The sequence below is a fragment of the Myxocyprinus asiaticus genome, chromosome 6, assembly GCF_019703515.2.
Source record: "Myxocyprinus asiaticus isolate MX2 ecotype Aquarium Trade chromosome 6, UBuf_Myxa_2, whole genome shotgun sequence".
Lineage (NCBI taxonomy): Eukaryota > Metazoa > Chordata > Actinopteri > Cypriniformes > Catostomidae > Myxocyprinus > Myxocyprinus asiaticus.
Genome location: NC_059349.1, coordinates 31581348 through 31598859, shown reverse-complemented (window position 1 = coordinate 31598859; position 17512 = coordinate 31581348). Strand labels below are relative to the sequence as shown.

The 17512-nt window shown below is 40.2% G+C and overlaps 1 protein-coding gene across 1 annotated transcript; it reads right to left on the bottom strand.

Annotated features, from left to right (window-relative positions):
* Positions 1–9223: 9223 nt before the first annotated feature.
* On the bottom strand, positions 9224–13049 carry LOC127442546 (5-hydroxytryptamine receptor 5A-like). The gene is made up of 2 exons (XM_051700657.1): positions 12351–13049; positions 9224–9559 (listed from the first exon to the last, which is right to left on the bottom strand). Exons 1-2 carry the CDS (start codon positions 13047–13049, stop codon positions 9224–9226), a joined length of 1035 nt encoding a protein of 344 aa, XP_051556617.1.
* Positions 13050–17512: the final 4463 nt, after the last annotated feature.

Below are 17512 nucleotides of genomic sequence, written 5' to 3'. Positions count from 1 at the left end.
CAGCTGGGTGTTTCATGAAATAAAATGAAGGATTTAAAATCTTTCTCAGGATGTTTGCCTATAAATTAATGAAAACCTTCACACCAATTGTAACATACTGACTATATTCCAGAAATCAAAGCTTGTACACAGATGTGATGGGTACACCTTAAAAGCAAGTGGCAAATGTGACCACATGGGTAAAATTGGTCTTAATCAGTCTGTCATGCTGTGTCAGACAGTCAGGTAAAGGGATGTCAAAACCTAATTCTCTCAGGTCACAAGGTCCCATCCCAGCACTGAATCTAGCTGTCAATTAAATGATCTAATTATGCTTCCAATTGGACGCGTTTCAGTGTTTGTCAAGGTCTTTTAGTGTTGATGTGTTTGACCATGTGATGTATAACCATTCACACTATATCCTAACAGATCTCGATTTTGAGCCTCGAAAACATGACATATACCTTTATCAAGCCACTGAAGTCATTTTTACAATTAATATCTGTCATTTAAAGAGACAATTCACCCAAAAATGGAACATTTTGTCATCATTTACTCACCCTCATGTTATTTCAAACCCGTATGGCTTTATTTCTTCCATTGAACATAAATTGAGATGCTTTGTAGAATGCTAGGGACAAACAGCTTTAGTCACCATTCACTTTCATCGCATATTTTTTTTTCCATCCAATGAAAGTGAATTGTGACTGAGGCTGTAAGTTCCTAACATTCTTCCTCACATCTCCCTTTGTGTCCCACGGAAGAAAGAAAAAAGTTGTATGGGTTTGAAGTGACATGAGTGTGAGGAAATGATGACACAATTTTCCTTTTTGGGTGAACCCAAATGTCCTTTTTGGTACTTCCCAATGTACTTTCATTGTTACACCTGAGGCATTTGTTCATACCTGGGATACTGTTAGATATTATGAAGTGGAAAGTGTCTCTGTTTTGCTGTCTAGTGTGCCCTCACCAGGACAAAAAGGAGACAACAAGTGATATTACACATGAAGGCGACTCATGGCAAGGCACTACATCCAGAAGCATCTTTTCACAGTGTCTGCGTTGAAATCTCTGTTGGCTACATGACGATTTACAGTGTTTGGTACAGAGACAATGTGGCACACTATTCAGCCTTCAGAATGTGTCATGTTTAAAGCTATCAAACATACAAAATATGTGTTTTTAACACCACACAAAACACTTAAAACACACAGTTCTATAGTATTTTATTCATCTTTGTGGTTACTGAACTCATCTGTCATAATAGGAGTTTTAATGGAACCAGTTGACCATAAAGAGCTTGATTTCACCAAATATTACCATATCCCAAACTGCTGTGTTACATATTGTGCCACATTAATAACACATTATGCTGCATGATATTTCACATGTTCCACTTCCCTTCCCTTTCTTTAATTATTTTATTGGGTTACATTAAAAAGGGCATTGTACTGGACTGTGTCAGTGTATCTGGTATACCTTCTTTTGTTTGTATATAACACTCTGTGCTATATTGTACATATCCTCTTCTGGCTGCCCTGGATCACTATTCTTGACCAATAAAAAGTATTAAATCCTCAGGCAATGTGTTTCCCTTGTATGTACACCAGGGGGCAGGGTTTCACAACACAGCAGCCAAACAAAGTTGTAATGTAGGCCTTGCAAATAAAAACATTACAATTATGATGCAAAATTTTTTAAATAAAAATAAAAATAAAAATTGAATGGTAGGGAAAGTAATGTCCATTACACAAGCCCAATTATGCTCCACTCAATGTTATGGGCAGAGAATTGGTGCACTTTATAACATTATGGGTACATGATTGGGAAGCAACTGTCACAATTAAATTGCATTGACTTATTAAAGCTCTGTAATGTAGTTCAAAATTCAGTCAAGTAATGCTTGAACAAAGTATATCATATGGGAGTCAAAACAAATGATCACTTACATTGCTCAAGCACAAAATATAAAAACTAGAGAATCTTTCTCACTAATCAAGCTATATAATATCAGAAATTGTGGATGAATGCTCTGAAAATAATTGAAAAATTAACTGCCTTATATCTGCAGGGAAATAATACTTTGAAATATATTAGTGACATTGTAAATTTTTCCAGCTTTCTCAGATTTAACTTGACACTAAGGAATGCCTGTTTAAGCTTCTTTACACAATAAATTAAGGAACTTATTTTGCACTTTATTTTTGACTTCCTGATAGTTTCCACTTTATAAAGATGTTGAAAAATAAAGCAAATCTGAAAATATGTCTCAGTTTGCATACAGTATTTGGATCAATTCCATCATATCTTGACATTTCAATATACCAGCACAGACAAAACAGATTGTAATTCACTATGGACAGCTTTTCAAAATTCAAAACAAGCACATACTGCTGATACAGCTGTAGACCTTATTCACGGTACTGCCATCTTTGATTTCTGATGGGAATGACAACGAGGCTGTGAGGGATAGATTTGCATCTCTTCAATGGCATGCGTGGTATAAAGCTTTGAAAAGCTCCTAGATCACATCTGATTTTCCACAACTCATGTTGTCTGGAGTTTCTTTGTCTACTGAATATTTTTGGAAAGATGTTTTTTCAATGTTTTGTCTGTGGAACGATCTAAAAACACTTTAAATGGCAGTACAGCCCATTGAAGAGACTGTAAGTCCATCCCTCACAGCCTTGTTGTAATTTCCATCAAAAATCAAAGATGGCGCTGCTGTGAATAAGGTCTATTGGGCCTATAATTCAAAATCTGATAACGATTGACAATACCGGTAATTTGCACAGGCACAGTTTTCTTTCCACTTCAAGCAATGCAGAAATTTACTTTCTACTCCTACTCCTGTAGCAACCCAGTCTCATGAAAATTCGTACATATTTTACAATTTGGCTATTTTGTATGATTTCGTATGAGTTTGTTCGTATACATTTGTATGGTTTTATCACGTGCAAATGCCCGGATGTCTAATGCGGAAGCGTGAGTTCCACGCACGAAGCATTAAGGACATGCTTATTAATATTATGCCCTTACCCAAACCCCTTATCTAAACCGAACCGATCAGTAGTGTGTGTAAACATGATAGGAAGCTGTTGTGTGGGACAGAAGCAAGTAATTGTCGCATATTAGATGGAAACGATGTCCAGCAACATCACTGGTTGTAGTGAAAGTTGTACGAATTCATACGCATTTGCCAAATTTAGAAAAGTCATGTGAATCCTTACGATTTCACCATGAGAGTGTGTAGCCTGCTCTGTGTAAATATAGAATTTCTTTTTCATGTTGCATCCTTTCCTTACTCTGCACTTCAATAAAAAATGCTGAATCTTAAATGTGAATGTATGACTTCTATAAAATAAAGATGTCTGTTTTACTGTTTGACTTTCTATGACTTTCTGTGACAATACACTACACAACTGTGTTCTGCTTTAAGGATTTGACATACTTCAGTCAAAAGCGATTTATGTTAGAAAACCAACACAAAGAAGAAAACCTGTGCAAGACTAGAATTGATTGACTTTCACTTAATAAAGGTTATAGATGCCTTTAAAACCGTTAGCTCTCTGCACCACCGACAAAGCAGTAACCGATAATCTGCATTGAACGAATATCAGATGTGACATTTTAACAAAATGGATCTGATCCCTTGCTGTTTTCTCATCATTCAGTGAAATCCTCTGAACTTTATATTTGTTGGAGCAGATGGCGTTTCCTTGGTTACCATGACATTTTTATCCATCTCTTTGTATCTCTCTTTATTTAAAAAGCTTGAAGAATATGACCATGATGAAAATTTCATTCCTGAATTCCATAGTCATAGCTCACTTATCTGAAATCATAACACAGCTCTGAAAAGGATATTAAAACTGCGCAAACTGTCACTTCTTTAAAAGACAAAAAGTAGATGCACCAGTGTGCTGAATCTGTCCTTGGTAAAGGTACAGGATGTCAGGCATGAATCTGCCATTAAGGCCACTGCTTCTGAAAAAGATCAGCTTTACTTACGGCTCATTTAATTCTGATATGCCTGTGTTTTTCCTACCGATAAAATAATTCGAGTATTTGAATATTTGAGCCAGGCACTGAAAACTACTAAAACCATTTCCCTCACCAATAATCTCTAGTGTTTATTTATTACCATAATTTATGAAATGATGTACTGTGTGAGAGTATTTGTAATAGGAAAGAAGGAATTTATTTCTGCTTATTTCCTCAGTGAGTCAGATCCAGGCTGTTGTGCTATCTCTGTCTGTCCTTTCCATCTCTGCTAAAGGGGAAGGTGCCATTCATTCATGTCTCATGTCATTATTCATGTCTCCACTCCACCAGCAAATTACTTAGCTGACACTTCAAGTTTCAATTACCCCTGAAAATGTCTCCTATTTTCACTGTGCATTGTAAACGCAAAAACACTCTACAAAGCTGAGTTTTCAGCCAACCGAGCCTTTGGTCTGTCAATCTCTTGTCTGTGTACTCAGGACTTTCAAAAAGCATTCTCTAATGCCTGAAAGTTTAAGAATGATAGGATGAACAGCTATATAAAATAAGTTGCCATTACATTTCATTCAAACAGACATCTTAATATGACTAAGCCATTGAAGGTGAATGAGTGCAGGGAACTAGAACTGTTTCCTTTCAATGGCTGAATCATTTGAAAAAATTTTCTTTAATGCTTAAATATCAGTTGATATACACTATATTGCCAAAAGTATTCGCTCACCCATCCAAATAATTGAATTCAGGTGTTCCAATCACTTCCATGGCCACAGGTGTATAAAATGAAGCACCTAGGCATGCAGACTGCTTCTACAAACATTTGTGAAAGAATGGGCCGCTCTCAGGAGCTCAGTGAATTCCAGCATGGTACTGTGATAGGATGCCACCTGTGCAACAAGTCCAGTTGTGAAATTTCCTCGCTACTAAATGTTCCACAGTCAACTGTCAGTGGTATTATAACAAAGTGGAAGCGATTGGGAATGACAGCAACTCAGCCACGAAGTGGTAGGCCACGTAAAATGACAGAGCGGGGTCAGCAGATGCTGAGGCGCATAGTGCGCAGAGGTCACCAACTTTCTGCAGAGTCAATCGCTAAAGACCTCCAAAGTTCATGTGGCCTTCAGATTAGCTCAAGAACAGTTCATAGAGAGCTTCATGGAATGGGTTTCCATGGCCGAGCAGCTGCATCCAAGCCATACATCACCAAGTGCAATGCAAAGCGTCGGATGCAGTGGTGTAAAGCACGCCGCCACTGGTCTCTAGAGCAGTGGAGACGTGTTCTCTGGAGTGACGAATCACTCTTCTCCATCTGGCAATCTGATGGACGAGTCTGGGTTTGGTGGTTGCCAGGAGAACGGTACTTGTCTGACTTCATTGTGCCAACTGTGAAGTTTGGTGGAGGGGGGATTATGGTGTGGGGTTGTTTTTCAGGAGCTGGGCTTGGCCCCTTAGTTCCAGTGAAAGGAACTCTGAATTCTTCAGCATACCAAGAGATTTTGGACAATTCCATGCTCCCAACTTTGTGGGAACAGTTTGGGGATGGCCCCTTCCTGTTCCAACATGACTGCGCACCAGTGCACAAAGTAAGGTCCATAAAGACATGGATGAGCGAGTTTGGTGTGGAAGAACTTGACTGGCCTGCACAGAGTCCTGACCTCAACCTGATAGAGCACCTTTAGGATGAATTAGAGCGAAGACTGCGAGCCAGGCCTTCTCGTCCAACATCAGTGTCTGACCTCACAAATGCGCTTCTGGAAGAATGGTCAAAAATTCCCATAAACACACTCCTAAACCTTGTGGAAAGCCTTCCCAGAAGAGTTGAAGCTGTTATAGCTGCAAAGGGTGGGCCAACGTCATATTAAACCCTATGGATTAAGAATGGGATGTCACTTAAGTTCATATGCGTCTAAAGGCAGATGAGCGAATACTTTTGGCAATATAGTGTATCTACATGTCTTAATCTGCTTTTCAGTATTTAGGTCAAGATTACTTATTCTATTGATATTGCTACTGCATTTCCTCTTTTATTGACATGTACTTGATATTCCAGTTGGAGCGTCATAAGACTGAATGAAATCCATGACTTTTACAATGTCAAGTTGCTCAATTTAATTTGCACTGACAAAAATGGGGATATAAGTGCTGTTGATCAATAATTTTAAATGACCAGAGGCAGGGATAACTTTAGTCAAAGTCTTAATTACAGAGTTTACAGAACTTTACAGCTGGAAAAGTTTTGGCCTGGTCAAAGTTATCAGCACATCTACCAAAATAAGAATACAATTTTCACTATCCCAGGTAAATAAAATAAAAGTATTATAATAAGATTATCAGTGCAGCCGTAATTCATCATTCCCACACACACTGACTCTTCTTAAAGAAATCGTTACCTTCAACACTATGTTCCCAAATCCATAAAACAAAAAAGCCCTTAGATCAAACTTTTTATTACTTTTTGTAGCAATGTATCACTTTTTTGTACATCTTTCAGATTATAAACAGTCACAGCAACACAAACCATCTGTTCTACGGTACTCATTTAAGTATGAATCTGTCTACTTTGCAATAGGAACAATCATGATAAAGCATGAATAATAGTTAAAAGGTTAAATGTGAGCCCAATGATAGCTTACACACAATCTACATTGCGTATATAAATGCTCCTTAAATGTAAATGTTCCAAAAGAGAGATAAGACAAAGCCTATATCATCAACTATATGTTACCAAAAGGCTTTTCATATAAAATACAGCAACTACTACAAAGCATCTTTTTATTCATTTATTGATGTTTTCCCTCCTAAAGGAGATTATAGTGCATATAATTTTGCCTTAAAATTAAGTTAAAAAGAATAATAAACAGTATTAGTAAACACAACAAACAAGAGTTTCACAGAAGTACAGAGGATTTTGACAGACTGTACTGTGCAAAAGTCTTAGGCACATAAGATGTTACAAGACATTTGTCTTTAAGACAAGACAGTCTTAAGATGGTTATTTATATCTTCAGTTTTAGTGTGCCAATAGGAAATATACATTTTAGATTCCTAAACATTTATTTTGCAAATAGAATAGAATAGAAGAACAGGGAGCCCTGCAACAGATGGCATGGCCCCCACAGAGCCCCCCACTGAACATCGAGTCAGTCTGGGATTACATGAAGAGACAGAAGCAATTGAGACATCCTATCTACCAACAAGAAAAACTGTGTCTAGGTGTACCAGACTTTGTATGATGTTAATTGATAAATGAAAACTATTTATAGCATTATTTTTGAAGACATCCTCACTATGCAGAAAAATTTCATAAGTGCTTAAAACTTTTGTACAGTAATGTACATTACCCACGTTTCCACAATCGGGCCAAATTTGGGCATGCTAGTTCATGCCAGGGTCAGATGCGCTCCCATTGTCACTTCTGGGTTTTCATTGTACCTCCTCAAGGCCAACGGCCAAGCACCTTTGGCCCGTCGATTACCCTTGGGCCAAAGAAGGGCAACTGGAGATAGAGGTGGGGTCAATGTCAAAGGCAAAGGCGGAGTTTCGCGAGTCAGGTCTCGCTTTCCACCAAGCAAAGACCAAAATAAGCAAACAAATGGCTGCTTCAGTCTCCACCATGCTCATTTCGAGGGCTAGCTAGTCTCCAGAGACTGATACCTCAACTTGAGCTTGTCTCTTGCTTGTGAAATGGGTGCGGTGTGTGATGTTGGAACCAGGGCGGTGTATTTTAGGTGGGTTTTAGAGCAATGCTGTAGCGCAATTGGCCTGATGGTGGGAATGCAGATAGAGTTTGGTCTTGCGGCTTGAGGTCCGAGTCTATTGGCCCCGGCTGACCAGTTGATAGCCCTGGCACGCACTGGCCCAATAGTGGAAATGCAGCTACTGACACCTGCCCCAAAGTTTGTTGGCAACTGGTGATTTGTTTAATAAATGTAAACATTAATACAGTATGTAGATATAATAGACAGATACAGTATATATCACTACATGGCCAATGACAGTATGACAACAACCAAACACCACACCTATATGCATAACCATTGGCATTATTAGGGAGTTGGTCCTCCCTTTGCTGCTATCACCGCTTAACCTACTGGGAAGGCACTCCACTGTAGGAACATGGCTGAAGGGTTTTGCTCCCATTCATACCCAAAAATATCAGTGAGGTCAGGCACTGACACTGAGCCAACATAATCACAGTGGAAATCGACATGCTGCTTCAGAATGCACCTTACAATCGACCCCATAATGCCAAATTACTGACATCCCCCATCAGACATTTTTTCATCAATTCAAATGTGTTCACCTTTTACTGTGGCGCTGCTTATAGCGTGTTGAGCGTGCAATCTCCGAGACGTGTTTTGGTCCCTTGGAAACCAGGATGTAATTGTGTTCAGGTTTGGAAGTTGCATTTTTGCTCTAAAATTTTACTCCATTGACTGTTAGATCTAGGATTGGGGTTTGGGTAAGGGAGTATGGTTAATCAAATTAATTCATTCTTGTTGACTGTATTACATCATTTACAGCTGAAAATACAACTCACATTTCGTGCCACCCTGTAGACATTTCATCTCAACAACACTTCCAGCTTTGGCCACTGTGGGCAATGGTTTCAAATTTCGGTAAGCACAGACCGATTTCAGCAGCAGAACTTTCAACCTTCTGTCACTGAATACACTGTGATTGGTCCGGGCTTTCTGCAAGCCTATCAAGTTTTTCCACATTCAGTGTCATGCTGGAACAGAAGTACACCCCATTCTACTGAAATTTTTTGTCTATGGAGATTGTATGCCTGAATGCTTGATTTTATGCACCTGTTAGTAAAGATTGAAGCTGAAATAGCAAAACTCGTTAATTAAAAGTGGGCAGGGGCCCATAGGGAGAACCGAGACTTTTCTTGGTGGGCTGGCTGTGAAACGGGGCCAAACGGGCCGTGATAAGCTGAAATGGGCCACCGGGTTATACTGAACAGGAATGCGACAGGCTAAAGAGGGCCACAAAAACGCCACTGTGAAGAGGGCCACAAAACAACGCAACAACCCCCCCCCCCACCTTTCTTCCTCGAAGAAAGATACTTGGTCAAAGTCTCACTTTGCCTGCCACGTAAAATATCCAGACATTATTCCTTCAATGCTCTTTTGTGAACCTGTGATTACTGAAGTGCTCAGATAACCACACTTGGGTTTAAAATGGCATTTGTGGTGATGCCAAGCTGTCTGCTATGCTACCTCTCAGACAGAGGGTTTTAATGCTGTTGGGAGAAGAGGTTCCTGAAAGCATTATTGTAGTTCTTATTGAAGGCTGTATAAATCAGCGGGTTGAAGAAGGAGTTGGAGTAACCCAGCCAGAGGAAGACACTCTTCCATATCGGCGGAATGTGGCAGGAGCACAGAGGGGTGATGAGCTCGGTGAGGAAAAATGGGATCCAGCAGAGGACGAACACACCAATGAGAATGCCCACCATCAGAGCTGCTCTCTTCTCTTTCTGCTCTCTCCACGTCTCACTGTCAGTCTGGAAGGTCACGGTGGCATGGCGCACAGTGAACACCATCTGAGGCTGTTGCCTACATGCCTCTTTTACCTGAGGGGACATAGGAGCGAGCCATGAGATGTGTCTCAAGAATTACTTATTAGATAAGTGTAACAGGGCTCTTACGATGGGCAAGGAGGAGGCGGGAACCAGCAGAACAGTCAACATAATTTAATGACATAAAGAAACTGAAACATAACATAAAACACACAGACACATGCGCACACACACAGCGGCCACGTGTGTCTCTCTCTCTCGAACTGGTGTCCCCGGCTCATCTTTATCTCCTCCCGGCTGATTAGGACAATTCAGCGCTGGGCATGCATCCACACAGACCGGCCCCGCCCTCCTCCTCATCTGAGGAAACCTCCGCCGTGTCGTACTCCCCTCCATTCCTGGAGGGGAGGTGTTGCCCTTCCGGCCGTCCTTCTGCAGGCAGGTCTTCCCCGCCTATCTAGAGCGCTGGGAGAGACGAGGGGAGGGAGAGGGGAGAGGGAAAGAGCGAGGGGAGAGACACAGAGAGAAAGAGATGAGAGAGAGAGAGAAAAACTTGCTCGCCGGTCCCTGGACACGCTGTCGCCTGGTCCTCAGCCACTCCTCTGCCCTCTGGCGAATGACAGCCGCTCCTCCCCTGGTGGACAGCAGCAAGTCCTCCTACCCTGGCGGATGGTCATGGCTCCTCCGCTTCCTGGTGGATGGCAGCAGTTCCTCCCACTCCTGGCGGCCGGCAGCGACTCCTCTGTCCCCTGGCAGACGGCCACGGCTCCTCCGCTTCCCAGCGGAGGGCAGCGGCGAGGACTCCACAACAGCGCATCCCTGCTCCTTCCTGGGTTTCGCACCAGTGTAACGGGGTTCTTACGATGGGCAAGGAGGAGACGGGAACCGGGAGAACATTCAACATAATTTAATTACATAAAGAAAATGAAACATAAAACACACAGACACGCACGCACACACAGAGCGGCCGCGTGTGTATCTCTCTCTCTCTCTTGAAATGGCACCCCTGGTTCGTCTACATCCCCCTCCCGGCTGATTAGGACAATTAGGCCACACCCTCCTCCTCGTCACAATAAGGCATATATTAAAGAGTTGGTTCACACAAAATTGAAAAATATGTTGTCATTTTCTTGGGTGAACTATCCCTTTAAGGTCAAATAAACTACAGTACTTAGTTTCAAAGGAATATTTCACCTAAAATGTATAATTCTCTCATTGATTTTCTTATATATTTTGATGGAGATATGAGGTATGTTTGTTTACACAATGCAAGTTAAGTCCAGCTAATGTTAAAAAATGAAGTCTTATTGTAAAGTGTTACCAAAACATCGCATATCTCAATCAAAATATTTTCATTTGTGTTCTGGAGAAGAAAGTCATACAAGTTTGAGACTGGATATGGGTGAGTAAATTATAAAATAATTATTATTTTTGGGTGAACTGTTCTAAACCAGTAGGACTTTCTATTTTTCTGTGGAACGCAAAAGGAGATGTTGGCTGAATGACAGCTCCAGTCACCATTCACTTTCCTAGTATAGACAAAAGATGCAATAAAAATAAATGTTGACTGAGGCTAGCTTGCAGGTTTGAAACGACTTGAGGGTGAGTAAATGATGATTGGATTTTCATTTATGGGTGTGAAGAGGAGGAGGGCGTGGCCAGGCTGTGATGGAGCACGGCCGGCGCTGAATCAGCTGATCAGTGGGAGAGTGAGAATAGGGGAAGCTGGAGACACCGGTGGGGCAGAGAGAGAGACGCATGTTGCATGTTTGTTTATGTTGGTTTTAAGTTCATTTATATTATTAAACTTTACGTTGACTGTTCAGTCGGTTCTCGCCTCCTCCTTGCCCATCCTTGAACTGTTACAATGTATGAACTATCCATTAAAGATAACATAATGTAAGGTTGTTTATCTAATGCAGTAATATTATTATTATTATTTTTCTCCCCTTTTCACCCCAATTTGGAATGCCCAATTCCCAGTGCGTGCTCGTGGTGACACCTCAATCCAGGTGGCGGAGGATGAATCTCAGTTGCCTCCATCTCTGAGACCGTCAATCCACGCATCTTATCACGTGGCTTGCTGAGCATGTTACAGCAGAGACATAGCACGTGTGGAGGCTTCACACTATTCTCTGCGGCATCCACGCACAACTCACCACACGCCCCACCGAGAGCGAGAACCACATTATAGCGACCACGAGGAGGTTAACCCAATGTGACTCTATCCACCCTAGCAACCGGGTCAATTTGGTTGCTTAGGAGACCAGGCTGGAGTCACTCAGCACACCCTGGATTTGAACTCGCGACTCCAGGGGTGGTAGTCAGCGTCTTTACTCGCTGAGCTACCCAGGCCACAATGTAGTAATATTTTTAATGTTTTGAAATAGCCTTGAAAATATCCTAAGCCTAAGCTTTAAAACCTTTAAATAATAGAGTAGAACTAAAGTAGAACTAATCTAAGAAGGGTGTCAGGATTACTATTCACAAACATGTTGGGACAGACTCAGAAAATTATACTATGTTGTTGAAGTTAATAGAGCAAGTTAAAAGTTTAAATTGAGTTGAATAGCGCTGTTGTCTTATAAGTTCTGGTATAATGACTGGGAGAATATGAGCAGTCTCCTTTAAAACGAACTAATATGTTCTGCATTTCAAAATATTTCAAGAAATTTTAAGAAATAAGATATTTTATGCACATTTAAAATGAGTCCTTATCTAAAGTGTAGTTTAAGAAGTCAAAATGCCAGTATATTGGTGTAGACAAAAAGATTGACCCCCAAATTGTACCATTTACCTCAAATGTTGCATAAAGAAAAAGCATATCACAACATATCACTTGTACCTCTCCAGCCTCTGCTACTGGAGTGATGATGTTGGTCTTCTTTGATCCAATACGGAACTTAGCAGCTTTGTATATCTTCCAGTAGACAAAAAGCACAACGCAGAGAGGCAAATAGAAGGCCCCAAATGTAGAAAAGATGGTGTAAGATGGCTCCTGGCTCACCTTGCACTCCATGCCCTCTTCTAAATATGTCTCACCCCAGCCAAACAGTGGGGAGAGGGAAATAACAGATGAAAGCAGCCAAGTCAAGCCAATCATTACATTGGAGATCTTCTTGCGGGTCTTTAGGGTGTACTCCAGGTGGCGTGTTATAGACCAGTAACGATCAAGGGCTATTGCGGTCACATTCCAAATGCTGGCCGTACAGCACAGGACGTCAAAAGATATCCAGACTTGGCAGAGAGCTTGGCCCAGCTTCCAGATCCGACCATTCAACTCATGTACCAGACTGAGAGGCATCACCAGAGCAGCCACCATAACATCAGATATGGCCATGGAGGCCACCAAATTGTGGGGAACACGGTGGAATATTCTTACTCGGAGAATTATGACTAGGACAAGCATGTTCCAAATAAAAGTAGCTACAACAAGCATGGCCAGCAGGGTGAAGGTCAAGACACTGAAAACTGTCTGCGGCCTGTAGACATTTCCATATTCTGAGCTTTGATTGAAGGAGCTGTTCTGATTGCCATCAGCCATGTTATTCATGAACATGAACTTCACTGGACTGGAACAGCTGTAAAAAGTGAGAAAACAGACATTTACTTCTGTGTAACATACACATTCAGTTTTAACATAGTGTTGTTAACAGAAAACAATAGTGACACAATATTTATGTGATAATGGGGCACTGCACTTTAGCTTGCAGATTGAATAGACTCTTCTATATGAAACAATGTACCATATGTGCTATAATATGAATAATATATGCTTGATGTACTGTATGTGAAACACCTCAAACTTGCACACATTGTGTATCAATAAAATATTTTTGGTTTATACTCAAAACCAAACATTAAATGACTTTTATAACCATAAAAGTCTGTCATCATTTAGCCTACTCACCCTCTGCTCTGAACCTGTATTTCAATTACATTTTTTTAAATAAAAAATAAATGAAAATAAAGAAGCAGATAATAGAGACTGACAATCACAATTTACTTTTATTGTATGCAAAAATGAAATATGCAGTGAAAGTGAATGGTATCTGAGGCTGTCAGTCCCTAACATTAAGCCTAACATCTCCTTTTGTGTTCCATGGAAGAAAGAAATCCATGCAGGTTTGGAATGACATGAGGGTGAATAAATGATGGCAGAATTTTCATTTTTGGATGAACTATTTCATACAGTGTCACACTGATCAACAAGAGACAGTCTTTTAGAAATTGCATGCATGTGTGGGAAGTTATGATTTCCATAAACCGCATAATTTCCTTTAATCAAATATGAAATATCCAACAGACTGTGCCATCCGCTCTCACAGCTAATGTCCACATCTTTAAATCATTACTTTAATGACAGTTAAAACAGTGTAGCGCCTGAGGGCTCATCCTAATCAGACTGACAGCTCTTATTCACTCTTCACAGCGGATTGCTTCAAACATAAGGTGACAATAGTTCATTTCAGTACATCTACAGACGTGCTCAGTGACTTGATGGCAAGTACTTGTTAACCACTCAGGAAACAAGATTGCTTCATGCTGTAACATGCCAAACCTTATCAACATTTTATAGTTCCCACATTTAAACTTTTGGTCCATGATCTGGCTAAACTAGGCTACATTTGAATTACAATGTTAGTTCATAATTCTAAGTAAATATCACATGCATTGTGAAAATATACATGCAATTCTATTCTACCAATACAATTATAAATTAAAGAAGATAAACAACCATGAAAAATAAAATCAGTAGAAATATGCCTCATTTTTAAGTACATTTTCATTTCTAGCAATGACCCACCAGACCTTTGGAAAATTCACAAATAAGTCACCCAAAGTGTTAAGTTATGGTCATGATCCGTATAATACCATTTCTATTCAACTTAGCATACTAATTAAGAGGAACGCGCAGGATAGCTCCTTTCAGCACTTCCATGATGTGACATTCATACCTGACGAGCTAATCCTAAAACTATTAAAATCTAGAAATACAGATCAGAATCATTCTTCTTGAATATACTGTACAACGTTGCTCTGCAGTGCAGTATACAGTAGCGCTCATTTACCAGCATCTCGTCTCCATAACTCTATATCGTTATCTCTCCGCTTTCCACTTACCTTTAGAAAAAAAATAAAAAATAAAAATAATAATAATAATAATAAAATAAATTTGATTCAGCGATGGGAGTGTCATCCCATTCGGTTGAAAACAATTCCCTGAGTCGACAGAGTGTGCCGGGCTCTGACTCTCAGACAAGAGGAGTCACTACTGCAGCTCATGTCGTCGCCTGACAGACCACAGTGGAGGTTATGACCATTGTGTTACCAAATGAAATCCTAAATATATGACAACTGAGCCGTGTTCTGGTGTACTGTTTGGCGTTAGTTTGATTGCAAACATATGTATACCATTTCCCCCTTTATTTTTTTCCTGACTTACATTCATGACAGGGCTTTGCAGAGGAGAAATTAAAATCACATAGGGTGAAAATAAGCATAAAGGATGAAAACTGCCTCATACGAACTAAAGCTGCTGACTTGGTAAATGTGCAATACGCTCTCACTGAGAAATAGTTCCGATTCGTAAGAGTTGTCTAATCGTATGTAATCGTACAGTTGGGTCGTAGGCACTCATCGTACGACTTTTGCAACAGCCAATCGCCCTCTCTCGTCTGCTTCTAAAACGCGACAATTACTTTCTTCTGTCAAACAAAACATTCTTTTTAAGCTTCAAATACAGACTCTAGCTACTCTACGGTAAGGTTTAGATATGGAGTTTGGGTAGGGCATAAAGTTAATAAACATTTTCTCATTTTCTGCATTACACATCTGGGTATTTGCACGACGGTACCTATTCGAGCGAGGTAAAGTTAGTTTTAAGTTCGACATTCGTTGGAAATTCGGTTTCTCTTTGCCACGCTTTCTTCAGTCGACAGTCTTACAAAGATGTGATTAGCACATTTGGTTTAAAAGGAGTATAACTATACTATATGGGCATAAAAACTGGACTCAGAACAGTCAACGCTTGGTGTGGCTGCAAAATTATACCTGAAATGCTCCGAAGCGCTTTGACTGCCTAGCAGATTTAAGGGACCGTCTGAAAACTCCACCCACTACGCTAAAACATAGGAGATGTCTAATCATTAATTCAATTGAAGTGCAAGTTCTACATAAAAAAAAAAAAAAAAAAAAATTAACATTCAGAATGATGTAGTAACTTCCCAGAGAATAGACATACTTATTAAAGGTGAGATTATTACAGTATGATCAATTATATGAGTACAGTAATCAATTATTTAGAAAAAAATCACTAAAATTCACCAAAATGATATTTTCACATTCTAAAGTTTGTAGTAACTTTTCAGAGGATATACGGACTTACAACAGGTGAGATTATTACAGTATGATCAAAAGAGTACAGAAATCAATTATTTTAGAAACAATTATATACATTTCTGTTAATACTGTATCTGCTTCCTGTAATATAGGCATAACAGGAGTAATGGCATAATAAAGTCTGCTTGCTGACGGCAAGAGAGATCTCCACTGTCACTTCCTAGAGCACGGTGCTCATAAAATCGCTGTTGTGGAGAGGATACTTTAACATCTGATTTCAGTAAATGTATATCAGGTCTAGTATAGCTGTCCTTTTTGGTAATTTCTTTTACATATTATTAGTCATCTGCTTGATGTACTGTTGTATCATGTGCCTCAGTGATAGTCAGACTCAGGTGTTCCTTCAAAGTCCACCACCAGCTTTTTTATGTCTGTGATATTCAGCTGCAGTTGTTTTCTACAATACAAGACAAATGGCACTTTTCCATTGCACGTTACGGTTCGACTCGACTCGACTCTGCTCGCTTTACTTTTCTGAGCTTGCTTTTCCACTGCAGTTTAGTGTCGCCTCAACGTGGATGGGATTATAGGATGATCGTCATAGTTGCGCCACCTCTACTGCCGTGACATCGTCTTAAACGCGACACAAACATTACTGACCATAAACAATAACACTAGCTGTTAGCTACTTGCTCATTGTGCTGCATAAAGCAGTTGTTGCATGTTGATTTTACACAAGTGTAACGGTTAAATTGGCCAGGTTGTTTTAGAAGCAAGCTTTTCAGTAGCAAGTCAACTAAATAAAGTGAAGCTTTCAAGCAGAATATAGAGTTAACGTAACAAAACATACCATCCTCCATCGTGGACTCCAACAACGCCAAGTCCAAGTCCACTCTCCCTCCCATTGCTCGCAGGTCTATTGCCATAGATAGCGTCCATTTGGTCGAACCACTTCCACTTTCTTCTGTTTGAACCACTCCGGCTGTTGTGGTCCTTGATGGTTCTGTAGTCACTTTTAAGTTTTTTAATTTTCCCCTACACTGTTGGTAGTTCCGGTGGTAGCCGTGTGCGGCCAACAGCTGAGACACTTTCTGAAAGACTTTTTCATTTCGCATCGTTTCGTTCATCGCTAACGAGAGGAACGTCTGCACCTCGTTTATTGACAACAGTGTGTTTTTGCGCACAGCCATTTCTTTGTACAATTCGAAAGTTGTGTGAAAAAATTATATTGTTGTCGCTGTCGCTGCCGCTAATTTTAAAACTAGTGGGTTCATGTCCCGTGTCGCAAATCCAGTGACGCTGGTAGAGAAGATTCTCTCTGACTAATCAGTGATCTGCAGGGTTTTGACATCACATTTAGTATCGGCTCGGCTCGTTTGGAACTTCGACCAAGGTGATACTAAAAAAAGTATCAGGTACCAGGTACTATCCACAGTGGAAAACCCCCAAAAAGCGAGCAGAGTCGAGTTGAGCCGAGCTGTACAGTGCAGTGGAAAAGCCCCAAAAGTCATCCACCAGCCTTTTGTAATCTGAGTCTTCTCCATTTTCAATGCAACATCCAGTTGAAGTTTCGCTTGCAAAGTTAATGCAAGGGATCTGTGTTTGTATGAGTATTTCTCCAACTGGATGTTTCATCAGATATTTCATTTTATATGAAGTGAGATA